Source organism: Mesoplodon mirus, assembly GCF_964341445.2.
Source record: "Mesoplodon mirus genome assembly, contig: HAP1_SCAFFOLD_734, whole genome shotgun sequence".
Classification (NCBI taxonomy): Eukaryota; Metazoa; Chordata; class Mammalia; order Artiodactyla; family Ziphiidae; genus Mesoplodon; species Mesoplodon mirus.
In genome coordinates this window covers 215,939-237,445 of record NW_028295299.1, presented here as the reverse complement: position 1 = coordinate 237,445, position 21,507 = coordinate 215,939, and the positions used below count along the sequence as shown (strand labels likewise).

General features: G+C 43.7%; 1 protein-coding gene across 1 annotated transcript; it reads right to left on the bottom strand.

The window, feature by feature from the left end:
• Positions 1 to 411: 411 nt before the first annotated feature.
• On the bottom strand, positions 412 to 19,231 carry LOC309797357 (uncharacterized protein; the record flags this gene model as incomplete). Its single annotated transcript, XM_082645943.1, has 7 exons — positions 412 to 486; positions 2,998 to 3,045; positions 11,007 to 11,031; positions 11,493 to 11,563; positions 14,065 to 14,130; positions 18,675 to 18,699; positions 19,161 to 19,231. Coding segments are annotated over 7 exons (381 nt in total), but the record flags the coding sequence as incomplete, so codon positions are not given.
• Between the last annotated feature and the right edge of the window lie 2,276 nt (positions 19,232 to 21,507).

Here is a 21,507-nt window from a genome sequence, read left to right as displayed (position 1 = left end):
TGCTCAGGTCTTTTGTTCATTTGCTGACAGTAGAAAACCTCATAAGAAACAGTGGTCCAGGGAACCCAGCAAGGGTTATCAGAGCAAACCTACTCAGGCTGAAAGGCAAGAACTTTGCTGGGAGGATGGAACTTCCAAGTCCATTTACGTTGGAAATTACAGAATTCTTTGCCTAGAGGAAAAATCGCTGCAGGAGAGAGAGCTCCATACTCTACAGGCTGTAATGGATGCTATCAATTTTAATGTCCTGAGGAATCAGGAACCAAGGGTTGGTAATAGACTCTCACTCCACATTCTCCCAACCAAGGTAATTGTATGTATCTGGAAGGAATACCCTCAAATATTCATAACTTAAATCTATTGAAAGAGAAATAAAGCAATATTTCTATCTCAGACCAGAAAAAATCCAGCTTACCTTGATGATCCACGGAGGCTTTTCTTCTGTCCTATCACGGTGCAGGTCAACCGCCACATCCTCAGGGAGAGCTGGAGGGACACAGAGTAACTGTCAGGACACTGGTGCTGCGGCTCAGTAATTACTCAGGGGCTTTCTTCTCGATGAGGACATGGGGTGGTGTGTATGGATGTGGGAGGTTAGTAAGTGTTGGCTGAGCTGGTGTTGGGCCATCCTCTTTGGGGGATGAAGGAAGGCAAAGGACAAGAGGAAGGAAATGAAAACAGAGCTTTGGCTTTCTAGCTAAGGGGAGCCTAATCAGAAGGGAAGGGTCGATCTAAAAAATGGTAAACACTAAATTGCATGCTCTGTGTCAATGACACAGACCCATGACCCATGCTTTGAGCTTCTGCTAAATTGCCACTGTCTCTTGATTCTTCACAGATCACTCTTTACCCAGCATCCACAATTCCAGCTACTGCATTTATCATGTCTTCTGTTGTATAATATTTTATACTTGATTAACAGCAACCTCTATTAAAGGACTGAATTCAGTCCTATACAAAATATGCTATATTTATTCACTAATCACTTGTCTTAAAGAAAATCAAATACACAAGATTTGACAAAACTGAAATCCTACCATTTAGATACAGCCACTATCAACCGTATCATATTTTTCTCCCAGTCTTTGTTTTCTATACAATGTATGTATGCCCACTGAGTCAGGGGCTGTCCATACTCTAGGGAGCTGTTCCATAAGTGGGACACTTCGTTATGAAGAGGGAGCCTGAACTGAGCACAGCCTGTCTCTAACCCAGCTGTGCAGGAGAAGTGTACAGGCTAACAGTCAGGGTCCACTTTGAGTCCTTGGGTGTGGGCTACAGGAATTGACCAATGCTATGGCTTATGGTAATGTTATCCAATACAATAAAATAGCTCCTTGATTCTTATTTGCTTTTGGCCTTGTTTAAGCAATGACACCAGCACTGACAGATATGACCTGTACTGTATACATGGGGTCTCACACCTCTCAGAATCTGGGAGCTTACCAGAATTCAGGTCTTGAGGTGAATTTCACATTAATGACTGTGCCAAAGTCAACTGATAAGCCCACCCATAGCTGCCCTGGATTCTGTGATCATTAAGGCCACCTGATGGGCAAGGTCTGGACCTTTGGAGATGCTAGGACTTCCAGCCAAGGATACGAATGCAGGGACTCCCTTGCTCCATGACTGAGGATCCCTTGGCTGAGTGGTAAGTGCAGGTCAGGGATCCGGAGCATCCATATTGGGACCCACACCTGTGTTCTCAGTTTGGCTTTTCCACATAGGAGGTCAAGAGCTTAGAACATTTATCTCTGCACCATCTCTCTGAGGAAAAGGAATATTAACCAAATCTGGGCAACAGCTGTGTTGAGGGAAGAACATGCAACCAAATTCACAAAACAAGTAAGGATCCTGTGCCTGAGCTAACCTTAGGTACTTCAAAACAACTCTATAAGTCTCTTAGCCCCTTAGAGCGGATGAAAGCAATATTGGAGTTAAAAGTAACTTGTCCCAATTCCCTTAGTCTGGAATACTGAAACAAAATTCTACAGCAGAGGAAGCCTCCTAAACACACAGCTCCTGCCAGGGTTTACCCCAGCCTTGGAAGAACTGTGAAGGATAAGCCCAAGGCAGGCCTGAGGAAAGGTCAGAGTGTAGGCAGGACTGGGGTGTGGGGAGCAAGGGCAGGGCTGTCTGGGAGAAGCAGTGGGTTGTTAGAAGAGCAGTGACCCTGGGTCCTGTGCCATGAGTCTCTGTCCTGGGCCTGGTAAATCCCAGGAGACCAGGTCAGCAGGGCTGTGAAAGCAAGTGTGTGAAATAGCAGAGCAGACCCTTCACACAGCCCCCTAGAATTCCTGCCGGCCATGAAGGTTCTTTAGGGGCAGCTGGACGTGGAACCCTCTCAAATGGAAGCATGTCAGCACACCAGCCTTGGGGAAGTGCAGAGGCTGAGAAGAGCTCAAGGAGACTGAGCACATGCAGTGATCCCAGAGCACGTGTTCTGTGACTCATCCATCTCTGGGACTGTCTTTACAAGAGGAACAAACAGTGAGGACAAAACATGAGGTGAAGCCACAAGTCCTGAAAGTGCAGAGGGAGACAGTTCAGTTCTCATCCACCACCTCACCCTTTCTAGAAGAACTTGGTCTCAAGTTTCAAGGGCCCATGAGAGTTTTGACCCACAGGTTCTGTGCATCATAGGTCAATATGCAAAAGAAAACAAACTCTCCTGTGCACAATACCCTAGATGAGCTAACCAGAAAACAAACTTCCATATTAGGCAGTGACAAGCACAAGAAAGAGCAGCTCATGTGCAAAAGATCAGTTTTGATGAGCAAATCAAGAAAAGGTGATTATAGAGCACAGTCCTCTCTAAGGACACAATTGCTTTCTATTGTATCATTAAAATATGAAAAAAACAAGTCAGAACTCCACACATATTTTATTCTTCCTTCTGATTTCATATCCAACTTGCTCAGTCTCCAAAGCAGGAGATGTAACCCTAAAGTTCCAGGAACCCTCTGCCATTAGATCCTACCTAAGTGTTGTTCCTACCTGTATCCTTTTCCTTATCACGGCCACAAATTCTATCCAGAGTCGATTCTGTAGAAACACGAATATGAATTTACAAGTCTTATGGATACATTTAAAATGTGACTAATGTGACTGAGTAATTGGATATTTTATTTTGTTTTATTTTAATACACTAAGATAATCATTGATTGAATTAAATAAATTATAACAGGCACATCTAGCTAGTGGCTACAACATTGTAATACACATCCCTCTCTCTCTCTCTCTCTCCCTCCATATATATATATATATATACATGTATGTATATATATCTACCGATTCAAGATGGTTGTTTGCTGATGGTTTACCAAAGAAAAAACTTGTGCCCCGTGAAGGTACTTAGCCCAAGGGGTAAGAGGGATGTGTCCCTCTGCTGGTTTCCCTGGTAACCGATGAGCCATCTGCTGTCAATCCCCCCTTTAACTGGAAGCCTGCCTATTCCGCCCAGAGTGAAGAATGCTGCTACTGCTGCTGCTGCGTTCTGCCTGCCATCGCCTATCTACAGTGGGATGTCTCTCCAGGACCACTTTGCTTCTGACGTGAAAGATCTCCCATCTATTAAACCATGAATGTCTCTGTCCCTGACTCCGGGCTCTTTCCTTAGCCCTGAGGCTGAGCAAGTACAGGGCTTGCAGGCGTGAGAGGTGCAGCCCAACACCTTCTGCAGGGCAGTTTGCTGGCCAGATTTGATGATTCCTTTGTAGGTGTTTCCTAGGCTCATGCACACTTGCCAGGCACTCATGAGACCTTGGGGACACTGAAACAGTAGTGTCAACACCCAGATCCTAGAAGAATTCCCGACAGGTGTTCCACTTGAGGGGAGAGGTAATGAGCATGGCCCAGTGCACCTGTGCTAGACATAATCGGCGAGCAGGTGCAGAAGGGAGGGAGGGACATTCACTCACTTCATGAGCCCATCCTTCTCACCACTGCCTCTGAAAAATCCAGGGAAGGAAGGGACAAAATGCCTTTAGAAGGTAAATGATCTGTACACTGAAAACTACAAACCACTGCTGAAAGAATTTAACAAGGAACAAATAATTGAAATGACATATCATATTCATACACTGGAGACTTATTATTGTTGACATTTCTACACTACGCAAAGGTAAGTATAAATTCATTGTAATACCTATCAAAATCCCAATGTCATTTTCAAAGAAATAGATAAAAAAAAAATCCTAAAATATATATGGAAACACTAAGGACTCCAAACAGACAACACAATCCTGAGAACAAAGACCATGGATGGAGGCTTCTCACTTCCTATCTTCAAAACAGATTCCAAAGCCACAGGAATCAAAACTGTATGGTACTGACATAGAAACAGATACATACGCCTAAAGACCAGAATAAATAAATCCCAAGAAAACTCATAGATACATGGCCATATGAAAATCACCAAGCTTCTAAGACAACAAATAGGGAAAGTATAGTTTTTTCAACAGTCAATAGGATGAAAATATAACTTACAGAAAGATTACAAACATATATCAGAAAAGGAGCTAATGTCCAAAACATCTAAGAAAAACAATACAACTCAAAAGCAAACTAAGTTAAAAATTAAAAAGGGTAAATAAATGGGTTAAGAAATGTGCAAAGGGCCTCCCTGGTGGCGCAGTGGTTGGGAGTCCGCCTGCCGATGCAGGGGATGCGGGTTCGTGCCCCGGTCTGGGAGGGTCCCATGTGCCGCGGAGCGGCTGGGCCCGTGGGCCATGGCCGCTGGGCCTGCGCGTCCGGAGCCTGTGCTCCGCAACGGGAGAGGCCACAGCAGTGAGAGGCCCACATACCGCAAAACGAAAAAAAAAAAAAAAAAAAAAAAAAAGAAATGTGCAAAGACGTAAATATGATATTTCCTGAAAAAGACATACAAATGAGTAACAAATATAGGAAAAGGTTCTCAACCTCACTAATCATCAGGGCAATGCAAATGAACACCGCACACCTATTAGGCTGTGTATTATAAAGAAAAAAATTAACAGTTTAAGGCCAAGATGTGGGGAATTGGAAACTTTGTAAACAGCTGGTGGTAATGTAAAATGGTGCAGCTATTATGAATAAGAGTATGGGGGTTCCTTATAAAATTATAAACAGAAATATCATATGATTCAGCAATCACAGTACTGGGTTTATATCCAAAGGAAATTAAATCAGTATCACAATGAGATGAACTTAGGTTCATTGTAGCATTCTCCACAATAGCCTAGATATGCAACCAACTTCACAAAACAAGTAAGTGTCCTGTGCCTGAGCTAACCTTAGGTACTTCAAAACAACTCCGTAAGTCTCTTAGCCCCTTAGAGAGGATGAAAGCAATATTAGAGTTAAAAGTAACTTGAACCAATTCCCTTAGTCTGGAATACTGAAACAAAAGTTCTACAGCAGGGGAAGCCTCCAAAACACACAGCACCTGCCAGGGTTTACACCAGCCTTGGAAGAACTGGGAAGGATAAGACCAAGGAAGGCCTGAGGAAAGGTCAGAGGGTAGGCTGGACTGGAGTGTGGGGAGCAGGGGCAGGGCTGTCCGGATGGAGCAGTGGGTTGTAAGAAGACCAGTGACCCTGGGTCCTGCCGCCCTGAGTCTCTGTCCTGGGCCTGGTGAATTCCAGGAGACCAGGTTAGCAGGGCTGTGAGAGCCAGTGTGTGAAGCGAGCCCAGCAGCCCCTTCACACAGTCCTCTACAATTCCTGCCGGCCATGAAGGGTCTTTAGGGGCAGTTGGACGTGGAGCCCTCTCAATTGGAAGCAACTCAGCACATCAGGCTTGGGAGGCGCTGAGGCTGAAATGAGGAGACTGAGCACATGCAGTGACCCCAAAGCATGTGTTCTGTGAATCATCCACCTCTGGGAACGCGCTTTCCATGAGGAATAAACAGTGAGGACAAAAGTAAGGTGAAGCTACAAGTCCTGAAAGAGTAGAGGGAGAGAGTGCAAGTCTCATCCACCACCTGAGACTCACTATAAGAACGTGTTCTCCAGTGTCAAGTGACTATGACAGTTTTGTTCCCACTAGGATATGGCCATCATACATGAATGTAAAACTGAAACCAAAATCCTGGTTCAAAATACCCTCCAGGTACGAAACAGAAACGAACCTTTCATTTTTGGCAGTGAAAAAGCAATGAAAGAGTAGTCTTGTGAGAAAGAAAATTTCTGAATGGCAAAGCAAGAAAAGATGACTATAAGCACAGTACAGTCAAAGGACATGGACACAATAACTCTATTATATCATTAAAATTTGGAAAGAACAAATCAGAATTCTACACATATTTCCTTCTTCTTCCTGATTTCATATTCACCTTCCTTCGTTTCTAAAGAACCGGGTGGAACCAAAGTGTTCTAGGAATTGTCTCCCTTTAGATCATACCAGAGAGTTGTTCCCTACGTGAATCGTCATCAGCATCACTGCTATGTATGCTCTCCATCATGCATTGTGTACAAACACAACCATGAGCATTAAGTTATTATACAAGTTGACCCAGCCATTTCTCCTACTTGACTTGCAGGCTCACACAGCATCACCCTGGTCTTCCCTCCAGGTTCTCAGACCTCCCCTGTGCTCTGTGCAGACAGAGTCCTTCAATAAGATATTGATCACAGTTGAAAATTTCAAATGAGGGAGAGATGCTGAGAAAATCACCTTTCAACCCCTTACTTCTATAAACCCATTTATAGCTTTCACCGTCAACCTTACCAACCTGAAATTCCAGATGTTACAGACACAGTTGAAACATGGCTAGTGTGACCAAGTAATTGTGTGTTTTTTGCGCTTTTTAATAGAAAGATTTAATTACTGTTTGAACTAAATTAATTATAAATAGACACATTTGGTTAGTGGCTACCACACTGGAAAGCTCAGCTCTAAGAAATCCAAAGATGAGAAAGAGGCAACCAGCCACCGTTCCCTGGCTGTTCCTTACTGCAGAAAATTTGATGGCCTGATCTGATCATTCGTATGTAGGTATATCTTGGGCTCTTGGACCCACACCAGGCATTGCGAGAGTCCTTGTGGACACTGAAATAGTACAGTCAACACTCAGATCCAAGAGGAATTCCCAGCAAGGGGCCCACTTGTAGACAGAGGTGAAGGGCATGGCCCAGTACACCTGTATTAGACATAATCAGAGAGTAGGTGCATTGGGGAGGGATGGATTTCACTCTCTGCATGAGTCCATCCTTCTCACCCCTGACTCTAGAAGACCTGAGGAAGGCAGTGGAAAAGGCCCCGTAGGAGGTGAAAATTTGTATACTGAAAACTACAGGACATTGCGGAAAGAAATTAAAGAAGAGACAAGTAATTGGAATGACATAACATGTTCATAGACTGGATTATTAAATACTGTTGGCATTTCTATACGACATAAAGTGATGTACACATATATCACAACAACCTATAAAATTCCATGTCATTATTATTGAGGTGGACACAATTCTAAAATACATACAGAACCACACCCCCAAGTAGATAAAACAATCTTGAGAGCAAAGAGCAATGATGGAGATGGAAACTTCCTGAACTCAAAACACATAACAATGCCACAGTAGTCAAAACAGTCTGCTAGTGGCATCAAGACAGTGAGATAGACCAATGAAATATAATAGAGAGACCCCAAATAAATGCACATATATATGGCCAACTGATCTTGGCCAAGGTTCTAAGATTACCAAGTGAAGAAAGGATAGTCTCTTCAACAATCAACAGAATGAAAAGGCAACTTATAAGATGGGAGGAAATATGTGTAAACCTGGTATCTGAATAAGGGACCAATATCCAGAATATATAAGAAACTACTACAAGTCAATTTCAGAAAAACAGCGGGCAAATAACTGAGTTTCAAAATGGGTAAAAAGCTTCACTAGACATTACTCCATAAAGACATACAAGTGGTCAATCTACATATGAAAATTTGCTCAACATCGCTATGCATCAGGGAAATGGAAATCAAGCCACACGGAGATATCACTCACACCTGTTACGATGTGTATTATAAAAAGACAAATAGGGCTTCCCTGGTGGCACAGTGGTTGAGAGTTCTCCTGCCGAGGCAGGGGACACGTGTTTGTGCCCCGGTCTGGGAGGATCCCACATGCCGCTGAGCAGCTGGGCCCATGAACCATGGACGCAGATCCTGTGTATTTGGAGCCTGTGCTCTGCAATGGGAGAGCCCACAACAAGGACAGACCCAGGTACTGCAAAAAAAAAAGAAAAAAAAACAGAAAGAAAGAAAATTAATGGATGCTGGCAAAGATGTGAAGAAGTGGAACTTCTGTACCCTGTTTTGTACCCTGTAGTAATGGAAAATAGTGTAGCCATTATGGAAAACAGAATGGAGGTCCCCCAAAAATTATTAAGAGAACTCTCATAAAATCCAGCAATCACTCATTTAGGTTTATATACAAAGGAGATAAAACAAGAATGTCCAAGAGATATCTACAATCTGATGTCCATTGCAGCATTATACACAATACACAACATAGGAAAACTGCCTAGTGTCCATGGGAAGATGAATTAATAAAGAAAATGTGGTGTATACATACAGTGGAATGTCATTCAGTCTTTGAAAAAGAAGGAAATCCTGCCATTTGCAGCAACACGAAAGAACTTGGAGGACATTTGTAAGAGTGAAATAAGCCAGTCACAGAAGTTCAAAAACTGAAAGGAAGCTCCGAGAAGCAGAGTAGAAGGGTGGTTCCAAGAGCTGGCAGGAGGTTGACATGGGAAGTCTCTGTTCAATAGTTAGAATGTGTTATTTCAAAATGGAAAAGTTCTAGACACATGCTGTACAACAAGGTGCATGTAGTCAACAGGACTGCCTGGACATTTAAAAACTTGTTAAGACGTTGGATTTCATCGTATGTGTACTTTTACAACAATAAAATACACATATGTAAAATAAATACAAAGTGGAAAAAGGGGGAAAAAGAAGAAAAATAAGGAAAGGGAGTCAACAGAGGGAAAGAAGAAAGCAGGAAGGGTCTCGAATGTACACAGGTATCAGGAGATAATGGGAGAGAAGCTCCTCTCCCCAGGCTTTAAAGAAGACATCTCTCCAGAGTTCACTCCAGCAAGAGGGGGATGTCCTTTCTCTTCCCCATTCAAGCAGAAGTGCCAATAGCATCCTAAGTGTGGCCCAGGCTGTGCTCAGGTGTACACTTTTCCTTGATGTCTAAACCAGCCACCCCTGACTCCCCATGGCTCAGGTGCCCTTCCTGTATCTCCTTCCACTTCTCTAAAGCATTTCCCTCTTCACGTCCAGCCCGAGGCGGCAATCCTGTCCTCACACGTGGGGTCCACTGGGCGGGTCTCTGAGTTCTTAAGAGCCTCCCTGTGAGTAGCAGGCACTGAATCGCACACCAGGGTTCCCCTCAGCACCATCAGGAAACTACGACCTAGGGATTGAGGATTTCTAGAACAACTTTACTCATAGACAGTCTCTTGGGTAAACAAGTGACATTTTACAGTCAAGCATTTTCAGTTTTTTCTTTGGTGGGGAAAATATTGACACATATACGGCAAACATATTCTATTAAAGTATGTATTTCTCAAAGGACTCACTATCGAAAAAAAATTTTTAAGTATAAGTTTCCATGTTTTAATTGACTTTACTCCCAGACTTGTTTGCTTGCAAAGGCCTTCAGAAAATATCAAGAATCTATCTACGTCATCTGTCAGTTTGCACAGCAACATGAGTGGAGATGCTCTTGTCACACTGCTTGGTTTCTCTGTCCCACCTTGTAAAGCACAACCTCCTGTCCACCCTCCTGGGAAGGGAGCCAGTGCCCACCCTGAGCTCAATCCCTGGGGTAGATCTCTTGGTTCTGTCTTCACTGTATGCAGTGTTTCTTGCCAACACAGAGAAACAGGGTCGGCACAAGTGATGGAAGACAGACTTTCTACAGGCGAAGGACATTTTGTTTCCTTAGCACAGAATCCGATAGTGAATATTAGCCTCAAAGGAGAAAGGTGGAGTGAATTTCCTCCATCTACTTCTGGAGGCTCCTTCTTTCTCGGACGCCTCCAGAACTGGGTGTGACACGTGGGTACAAGCATGGGCTCCCTGCAAAAAGAAGGAGGCATGCCTAGCACAATGAGCTTCAGTTAAGGGGGGAGGACTCATCCCGAGGCTCTAATAGGAAACAGTTAGAAAGAGGGAAGTGGCAGAGAGATATATCATAAACATTCAGAATGCTATGAGACGTACTAAGAGATGAGATTTCTTATTAAATGAAGTTGTAATTGACCCAGTAGTAGGGATGATGAAACCCAGTTTTGTTCATTAAGAATCCAGCCATGGAGTAACTAAACCCGTGCACCACAACGACTAAGCCTGTGCTCTAGACCCCGAAAGTAACAACTAGTGAGCCCACGTGCCACAACTATTGAAGCCCATGCACCTAGAGCCCGTGGTCTGGAACAACAGTAGCCACCGAAATGCGAAGCCCGCACAGTGCAACGAAGACCCAACACAGCCAAAAGAAAAAAAAAAAGAATCATGTAAACATTTGCCTGTGTTGTATAGGATATGTTTTCCAGGTTAAATGAGGCTCAATTGGTATAAAATCAAAGCACACCCTGAAAGTGTACAGTTTATTTACTTTTATATCCACACCCATTCATGATGCAGTGTTGATGGGAATATTTTTTAGAAAGTTGGCACCAGTAACAGTGATGTTTACGGGATCATAAATCAAGCGAAACACAACACAAAATGCTCACAAACACACACAGAATCATACCACTCATTTCACATACAGACACACCCAGTCTCATGCACACAAACCTACACCACCTAACCGTAATACAGCTTCTTCCTGGGACTATAGTAATTGGTCACATTACTTGTAAATCACTTTCTATCATCAGGGCCCCTACTCTCATTCCCAGCACAAATTTGGAATGAGTTTGCCCTCTACACTGAAACCAGCAAGAATGTCCCACTTTCTCATCTTCAAAGTTCTTCCTCCCTAAGTGACTGATTCCAGAATACATACCGTTTTCACGTTCTGTGAAGGCCACCTGCAATTACAGAAGAGAAAACACTATGAGGATAAGATCACAGTGATGCTCAGGTCTTTTGTTCATTTGCTGACAGTAGAAAACCTGATAAGAAACAGTGGTCCAGGGAACCTAGCAAGGGTTATCAGAGCAAACCTACTCAGGCTGAAAGGCAGGAACTTTGCTGGGAGGATGGGACTTCCAAGTCCATTTAGGTTGGAAATTACAGAATTCTTTGCCTAGAGGAAAAATCGCTGCAGGAGAGAGAGCTCCATTCTCTGCAGGCTGTAATGGATGCTGTCAATTTTAATGTCCTGTGGAATCAGGCACCAAGGGTTGGTAATAGACTCTCACTCCACATTCTCCCAACCAAGGGAATTGTATGTATCTGGAAGGAATACCCTCAAATATTCATAACTTAAATCTATTGAAAGAGAAATAAAGCAATATTTCGATCTCAGACCAGAAAAAATCCAGCTTACCTTGATGATCCACGGAGGCTTTTCTTCTGTCCTATCATGGTGCACGTCAACCACCACATCCTCAGGGAGAGCTGGAGGGACACAGAGTAACTGTCAGGACACTGGTGATGGTGGTCAGCAATTACTCAGGGTCTTTCTTCTCGATGAGGACATGGGGTGGTGTGTATGGATGTGGGAGGTTAGTAAGTGTGGGCTGAGCTGGTGTTGGGCCATCCTCTTTGGGGGAAGAAGGAAGGCAAAGGACAAGAGGAAGGAAATGAAAACAGAGCTTTGGCTTTCTAGCTAAGGGGAGCCTAATCAGAAGGGAAGGGTCGATCTAAACAATGGTAAACACTAAAATGCATGCTCTGTTTCAATGACACAGACCCATGACCCATCCTGCCTCTTTTGAGCTTCTGCTAAATTGCCACTGTCTCTTGATTTTTCCCAGATCACTCTTTCCCCAGCATCCACAATGCCAGCTACTGCATTTATCATGTCTTCTGTTGTATGATATTTTATACTTGATTAACAGCAACCTCCATTAAAGGACTGAATTCAATCCTAGACAAAATATGCTATATTTATTCACTAATCACTTGTCTTAAAGAACATCAAATACACAAGATTTGACAAAACTGAAATCCTACCCTTTAGATACAGCCACTATCAATCGTATCATATTTTTCTCCCAGTCTTTGTTTTCTATACAAGGTATGTATGCCCACTGAATCAGGGGCTGTCCATACTCTAGGGAGCTGTTCCATAAGTGGGACACTTTGTTATGAAGAGGGAGCCCGGACTGAGCACAGCCTGTCTCTAACCCAGCTGTGCAGGAGAAGTGTACAGGCTAACAGTCAGGTTCCAATTTGAGTCCTTGGGTGTGGGCTACAGGAATTGACCAATGCTATGGCTTATGGTAATGTTATACAATACAATAAATAGCTCCCTGATTCTTATCTGCTTTTGGCCTTGTTTAAGCAATGACACCAGCACTGACAGATATGACCTGTATTGTATACATGGGGTCTCACACCACTCAGAATCTGTAGCTGACCAGGAGAATACAGGTCTTGAGGTGAATTTCACATTAATGACTGTGCCAAAGTCAACTGATAAGCCCACCCATAGCTGCCCTGGATTGTGTTACCACTAAGGCCACCTGATCGGCAAGGTCTGGACCTTTGGAGATGCTAGGACTTCCCGCTAAGGATATGGAGGCAGGAACTCCCTTGCTCCATGACTGAGGATCGCTTGGCTGAGTGGTAAGTGTAGGTCAGGGATCCAGAGCACCCACATTGGGACCCACACCTGTGTTCTCAGTATGGCTTTTCCACTTAGGAGGTCAAGAGCTTAGAACATTTATCTCTGCAACACCTCCTTCTGAGGAAAAGGAATATTAACCAAATCTGGGCAACAGCTGAGTTGATGGAAGAACATGCAACCAACTTCACAAAACAATTAAGGGTCCTGTACCTGAGCTAACCTTAGGTACTTCAAAACAACTCCGTAAGTCTCTTAGCCCGTTAGAGCAGATGAAAGCAATATTAGAGTTAAAAGTAACTTGTCCCAATTCCCTTATTCTGGAATACTGAAACAAAATTCTACAGCAGAGGAAGCCTCATAAACACACAGCACCTGCCAGGGTTTACCCCAGCCTTGGAAGAACTGGGAAGGATAAGACCAAGGCAGGCCTCAGTATAGGTCAGAGGGTAGATAGGACTGGGGTGTGGGGAGCAAGGGCAGGGCTGTCTGGAATGAGCAGTGGGTTGTTAGAAGAGCAGTGACCATGGGTCCTGTTGCCCTGAGTCTCTGTCCTGGGCCTTGTCAACCCCAGGGGACCAAGTCAGAGGGGCTGTGAAAGCAAGTGTGTGAAGAAGCCCAGCAGCCCCTTTACACAGTCCTCTAGAATTTCTGCCGCCCGTGGAGGATGTCTAGGGCAGCGGGACGTGGAACCCTCTCAAATGGAAGCATGTCACCACATCAGCCTTGGGAGGTGCTGAGGCTGAAATGAGGAGACTGAGCACATGCAGTGATTCCAAAGCACGTTTTCTGTGACTCATCCACCTCTGGGAGCACGCTTTCCATGAGGAATAAACATTGAGGACAAATGTAAGATGAAGCTACAAGTCCTGAAAGTGTAGAGGGAGAGAGTTCAAGTCTCATCCTCCACCTGACACTCACTATAAGAACTTGTTCTCCAGTGTCAAGTGACTATGAGAGTTTTGTTCCCACTAGGATATGGCCATCATACGTGAATGTAAAAAGGAAACCAAAATCCCTGGTGCAAAATACCCTCCAGGTACCAAACAGAAACGAAGCTTTCATCTTTGGCAGTGAAAAAGCAATGAAAGAGGAGTCTTGTGAGAAAGAAAATTTCTGAATGGCAAAGAAAGGAAAGATGACTATAAGCACAGTACAGTCAAAGGACATGGACACAATAACTCTATTATATCATTAAAATTTGGAAAGAACAAATCAGAATTCTACACATATTTCCTTCTTCTTCCTGATTTCATATTCACCTTCCTTCGTTTCTAAAGAACCGCGTGGAACCCAAGTGTTCTAGGAATTGTCTCCCTTTAGATCCTACCTGAGAGTTGTTCCCTAAGTGAATTATCATCAGCATCACAGCTATGTATGCTCTCCACGATGCATTCTGTACAAACACAACCATAAGAATAAAGTTATTATACAAGTTGACCAACCCATTTCTCCTACTCGACCTGGTGGCTCACACAGCATCTCCATGGTCTTCCCTCCAGTTTCTCAGACCTCCCCTGTGCTCTGTGCAGACAGAGTCCTTCAATATGATATTGATCATAGTTGAAAATTTCAATTGAGGGAGAGATGCTGAGAAAATCACCTTTCGACCCCTCACTTCTATTGACCAATTAAAACTTTCACCGTCAACCTTACCAACCTGAAATTCCAGAAGTTACAGACACACTTCAAACATGGCTAGTGTGACCAAGCAATTGTGTGGTCTTTGTAATTTTTAATAGAATGAGTTGATTATTGTTTAAACTAAATTAATTATAAATAGACACATTTGGTTAGTGGCTACCACACTGGGAAGCTCAGCTCTAAGAAATCCAAAGATGAGAAAGAGCCAACCAGCCACCCCTCCCCTGGTTGTTCTTTACTGCAGAAAATTTGATGGCCTGATCTGATCATTCGTATGTAGGTTTATCTTGGGCTTTTGGAGCCACGCCAGGCATTGGGAGATTCCTTGTGGACACTGAAATAGTACAGTCAACACTCAGATCCAAGAGGAATTCCCAGCAAGGGGCCGACTTGTAGACAGAGGTGAAGGGCATGGCCAAGTACACCTTTATTAGACATAATCAGAGAGAAGTTGCAGAGGGGAGGGAGGGATTTCACTCTCTCCATGAGTAAATCCTTCTCACCACTAACTCGAAGACCTGAGGAAGGCAGGTGAAAAGGCCCCGTAGGAGCTGAAACTTTGTATACTGAAAACTACAGGATACTGGGAAAGAAATTATAGAAGAGACAAGTAATTGGAATGACATACCATGTTCATAGACTGGAGTATTAAATACTGTTGGCATTTCTATACTACAGAAAGTGATGTACACATATATCGCAACAACAAATAAAATTCCATGTCATTATTATTGAGGTGGACACAATTCAAAAATACATACAGAACCACACCCCCAAGTAGATAAAACAATCTTGAGAGCAAAGAGCAATGATGGAGATTAACACTTCCTGAACTCAAAACACATAACAATGCCACAGTAGTCAAAACAGTCTGCTACTGGCATCAAGACAGTGAGATAGACCAATGAAATATAATAGAGAGACTCCAAATAAATGCACATATATATGGCCAACTGATCTGTGCCAAGGTTCTAAGATTACCAAGTGAAGAGAGGATAGTCTTTTCAACAATCAACAGAATGAAAAGGCAACTTATAGGATGGGAGGAAATATGTGTAAACCTTGTTCTGAATAAGGGACCAATATCCAGAATATATAAGAAACTACTACAAGTCAATTTCAGAAAAACAGCGGGCAAATAACTGAGTTTCAAAATGGGTAAAAAGCTTCACTTGACATTTCTCCATAAAGATATAGAAGTGGTCAATCTACATATGAAAATTTTCTCAACATCGCTAAGCATCAGGGAAATGGAAATCAAGCCACAAGGAGATATCACTCACACGTTAGGATGTGTATTATAAAAAGACAATTAGGTCTTCCCTGGTGGCACAGTGGTTGAGAGTCCGCCTGCTGATGCAGGGGACACATGTTCGTGCCCAGGTCTGGGAGGATCCCACATGCCGCTGAGCAGCGGGGCCCATGAGCCATGGCCGCTGAGCATGTGCGTTTGGAGCCTTTGCTCCGCAACGGGAGAGCCCACAACAAAGAGAGGCCCATGTACTGCAAGAAAAAAAAAAAAAAAAAAAGAAAGAAAATTAATGGATGCTGGCCAAGATGTGAAGAAGTGGAACTTCTGTACCCTGTTTTGTACCCTGTAGTAATGTAAAATGGTGTAGCCATTATGGAAAACAGACTGGAGGTCCCCCAAAAATTATTAAGAGAACTCTCATAAAATCCAGCAATCACTCATTTAGGTTTATATACAAAGGAGATAAAACAAGAATGTCCAAGAGATATCTACAATCTCATGTCCATTGCAGCATTATACACAATACACAACATAGGAAAACTGCCTAGTGTCCATGGGAAGATGAATTAATAAAGAAAATGTGGTGTATACATACAGTGGAATGTCATTCAGTCTTTGAAAAGAAGGAAATCCTGCCATTTGCAGCAACACGAAAGAACTTGGAGGACATTTGTAAGAGTGAAATAAGCCAGTCACAGAAGGTTAAAAACTGAAAGAAAACTCCGAGAAGCAGAGAGTAGAAGGGTGGTTCAAAGAGCTGGCAGGAGATTGACATGGGAAGTCTCTGTTCCATGGTTAGAATGTGTTATTTGCAAAATGGAAAAGTTCTAGACACATGCTGTACAACAAGGTGCATGTAGTCAACAGGACTGCCTGGACATTTCAAAACATGTTAAGACGTTGGATTTCATCGTATGTGTACTTTTACAACAATAAAATACACATATGTAAAATAAATACAAAGTGGAAAAAGGGGGAAAAAGAAGAAAAATAAGGAAAGGGAGTCAACAGAGGGAAAGAAAAAAGCAGGAAGAGTCTCGAATGTACACAGGTATCAGGAGATAATGGGAGAGAAGCTCCTCTCCCCAGGCTTTAAAGAAGACATCTCTCCAGAGTTCACTCCAGCAAGAGGGGGATGTCCTTCCTCTTCCCCATTCAACCAGAAGTGCCAATAGCATCCTAAGTGTGGCCCAGGCTGTGCTCAGGTGTACACTTTTCCTTGATCTCTAAACCAACAACCCCTGACTCCCCATGGCTCAGGTGCCCTTCCTGTATCTCCTTCCACTTCTCTAAAGCATTTCTCTCTTCAAGTCCAGCCCGAGGCTCCAATCCTGTCCTTACACGTGGTGTCCATTGGGCGGGTCTCTGAGTTCTTAAGAGCCTCCCTGTGAGTAGCAGGCACTGAATCGCACACAACTGTTCCCCTCAGCACCATCAGCAAACTACGACTTAGGGATTGAGGATTTCTAGAACAACTTTACTCATACACAGTCTCTTGGGTAAACAAGTGACATTTTACAATCGAGCATTTTCAATTTTTTCTTTGGTGGGGAAAATATTGACACATATAAGGCAATCATATTCTATTAAAGTATGTATTTCTCAAAGGACTCACTATCGAAAAAAAATTTTTAAGTATAACTTTCCATGTTTTAATTGACTTTACTCCCAGACTTGTTTGCTTTCAAAAGCCTTCAGAAAATACCAAGAACATACTTCATCTGGCAGTATGCACAGCAAGATGAGTGGAGATGCTCTTGTCACACTGCTTGGTTTCTCTGTCCCACCATGCAAAGCACAAACTTCTGTCTGCCCTCCTGGAGAGGGAGCCAGTGCCCACCCTGAGCTCAATCCCTGGGGTAGATCTCTTGGTTCTGTCTTCACTGTATGCAGTGTTTCTTGCCTAGCACACAGAAACAGGGCCGGCACAAGTGATGGAAGACAAACTTTCCACAGGAGAAGGACATTTCGTTTCCTAAGAACAGAATCTGATAGTGAATATTAGCCTCAAAGGAGAAAAGTGGAGTGAATTTCCTCCATCTACTCCTGGAGGCTCCTTCTTTCTCGGACTTCTCCAGAACTGGGTGTGGCATGTGGGTACAAGCATGGGCTCCCTGCAAAAGAAAGGAGGCCTGCCTAGCACAAGGTGCTTCAGGTAAGGGGGGAGGACTCATCCCGAGGCTCTAATAGGAAACAGTTAGAATGAGGGAAGTGGCAGAGAGATGTATCATAACCATTCAGAATGCTATGAGACCTACTAAGGGATGAGATTTCTTATTAAATGAAGTTGTAATTGACCCAGTAATAGGGATGCTGAAACCCAGTTTTTTTCATTAAGAATCCAGCCATGGAGCAACTATGTCCGTGCAACACATGCACTAAGCCTGTGCCGTAGAGCCTGAAAGTCACAACTACTGAGAACATGTGCCACAACTATTGAAGCCCATGCACCTAGAGCTCGTGCACTGGAGCAAGAGAAGCCACCGAAATGAGAAGCCTGCGCACTGCAACAAAGAGCCAAAACAGCCAAAAAAAAAAAGAATCCAGTAAACATTTGCCTGGGTGGTGATAGGATTTGTTTTCCAGGTTAAATGAGGCTCAGTTGGTATAAAATCAATGCACACACTGAAAGTGTACAATATATGTACTTTTATATCCATACCCATTCATGATGCAGTGGTGATGGGAATATTTTCTAGAAAGTTGGCACCAGTAACAGTGATGTTTAGGGGAACATAAATCAAGGGAAACACAACACAAAAACTTCACATACAAACACAGAATCATACCACTCATTTCACATACAGACACACCCAGTCTCATGCATACAAACATACACCACCTAACCGTAATGCAGCTTCTTCCTGGGAGTATAGTAATTGATTCCATTACTTGTAAAACACTTTCTATCACCAGGACCCCTACTCTCATTCCCAGCACAAATTTGGAATCAGTTTGCCCTCTACACTAAAACCAGCAAGAATGTCCCACATTCTCATGTTCAAAGTTCTTCCTCCCCAAGTGACTGATTCCAGAATACATACCGTTTTCATGTTCTGTGAAGGCCACCTGCAATTACAGAAGAGAAAACACTATGAGGATAAGATCACAGTGATGCTGAGGTCTTTTGTTCATTTGCTGACAGTAGAAAACCTGATAAGAAACAGTGGTCCAGGGAACCCAGCAAGAGTTAACAGAGCAAACCTACTCAGGCTGAAAGGCAAGAACTTTGCTGGGAGGATGGAACTTCCAAGTCCATTTAGGTTGGAAATTACAGAATTCTTTGCCTAGAAGAAAAATCGCTGCAGGAGAGAGAGCTCCATACTCTACAGGCTGTAATGGATGCTGTCAATTGTAATGTCCTGTGGAATCGGGCTCCATGAGTTGGTAATAGACTCTCACTCCACATTCTCCCAACCAAGGGAATTGTATGTATCTGGAAGGAATACCCTCAAATATACATAACTTAAATCTATTGAAAGAGAAATAAAGCAATATTTCTATCTCAGACCAGAAAAAATCCAGCTTACCTTGATGATCCACGAAGGCTTTTCTTCTGTCCTATCACGGTGCAGGTCAACCGCCACATCCTCAGGGAGAGCTGGAAGGACACAGAGTAACTGTCAGGACACTGGTGCTGTGGCTCAGGAATTACTCAGGGGCTTTCTTCTCGATGAGGACATGGGGTGGTGTGTATGGATGTGGGAGGTTAGTAAGTGTGGGCTGAGCTGGTGTTGGGCCATCCTCTTTGGGGGATGAAGGAAGGCAAAGGAAAAGAGGAAGGAACTTAAAATAGAGCTTTGGCTTTCTAGCTAAGGGGAGCCTAATCAGAAGGGAAGGGTCGATCTAAAAAATGGTAAACATTAAAAGGCATGCTATGTTTCAATGACAGAGACCCATGACCCAAGCTTTGAGCTTCTGCTACATTGCCACTGTCTCTTGATTTTTCCCAGATCACTCTTTCCCCAGCATCCACAATGCCAGCGACTGCATTTATCATGTCTTCTGTTGTATGATAGTTTATACTTGATTAACAGCAACCTCCATTAAAGGACTGAATTCAATCCTAGACAAAATATGCTACATTTATTCACTAATCACTTGTCTTAAAGAAATTCAAATACACAAGATTTGACAAAACTGAAATCCTACCCTTTAGATACAGCCACTATCAATCGTATCATATTTTTCTCCCAGTCTTTGTTTTCTATACAATGTATGTATGCCCACTGAGTCAGGGGCTGTCCATACTCTAGGGAGCTGTTCCATAAGTGGGACACTTCGTTATGAAGAGGGAGCCCGGACTGAGCACAGCCTGTCTCTAACCCAGCTGTGCAGGAGAAGTGTATAGGCTAACAGTCAGGTTCCACTTTGAGTCCTTGGGTTTGGGCTACAGGAATTGACCAATGCTATGGCTTATGGTAATGTTATCCAATACAATAAAATAGCTCCCTGATTCTTATCTGCTTTTGGCCTTGTTTAAGCAATGACACCAGCACTGACAGATATGACCTGTACTGTATACGTGGGGTCTCACACCTCTCAGAATCTGTGAGCTGACCAGGAGAATGCAGGTCTTGAGGTGAATTTCACATTAATGACTGTGCCAAAGTCAACTGATAAGTCCACCCATAGCTGCCCTGGATTCTGTGATCACTAAGGCCACCTGATGGGCAAGGTCTGGACCTTTGGAGATGCTAGGACTTCCAGCCAAGGATACGGATGCAGGGACTCTCTTGCTTCATGACTGAGGGTCCCTTGGCTGAGTGGTAAATGCAGGTCAGCGATCCAGAGCATCCATATTGGGACCCACCCCTGGGTTCTCAGTTTGGCTTTTCCACTTAGGAAGTCAAGAGCTTAGAACATTTATCTCTGCACCATCTCATTCTGAGGAAAAGGAATATTAACCAAATCTGGGCAACAGCTGTGTTGAGGGAAGAACATGCAACCAACTTCACAAAACAAGTAAGGGTCTTGTGCCTGAGCTAACCTTAGGTACTTCAAAACAACTCCGTAAGTCTCTTAGCCCCTTAGAGAGGATGAAAGCAATATTAGAGTTAAAAGTAACTTGTCCCAATTCCCTTAATCTGGAATACTGAAAACAAAATTCTACAGCAGAGGAAGCCTCATAAACACACAGCACCTGCCAGGGTTTACCACAGCCTTGGAAGACCTGGGAAGGATAAGACCAAGGCAGGCCTGAGGAAAAGTCAGAGGGTAGGCAGGACTGGGGTGTGGGGAGCAAGGGCAGGCCTGTCTGGAAGGAGCAGTGGGTTGTAAGAAGAGCAGTGACCCTGGGTCCTGCTGCCCTGAGTCTCTGTCCTGGGCCTGGTAAATCCCAGGAGACCAGGTCAGCAGGGCTGTGAAAGCAAGGGTGTGAAGAAGCCCTTCAGCCCCTTCACACAGCCCTCTAGAATTCCTGCTGGCCATGAAGGGTCTTTAGGGCCAGCTGGACGTGGACCCCTCTCAAATGGAAGCATGTCAGCACATCAGCCTTGGGGATATGGAGAGGCTGAGATGAGCTCAAGGAGCTCATGCAGTGATCCCAGAGCACGTGTTCTGTGACTCATCCATCTCTGGGACTGTCCTTTACAAGAGGAACTAACAGTGAGCACCAAATATGAGGTGAAGCCACAAGGCCCGAAAGTGCAGGGGGAGACAGTTCACTTCTCATCTACCACCTCACCCTTTCTAGAAGAACTTGGTCTCAAGTTTCAAGGGCCCATGAGAGTTTTGACCCACAGGTTCTGTCCATCATAGGTCAATATGCAAAAGAAAACAAACTCTTCTGTGCACAATACCCTAGATGTGCTAACCAGAAAACAAACTTCCATATTAGGCAGTGACAAGCACAAGAAAGAGAAGCTCATGTGGAAA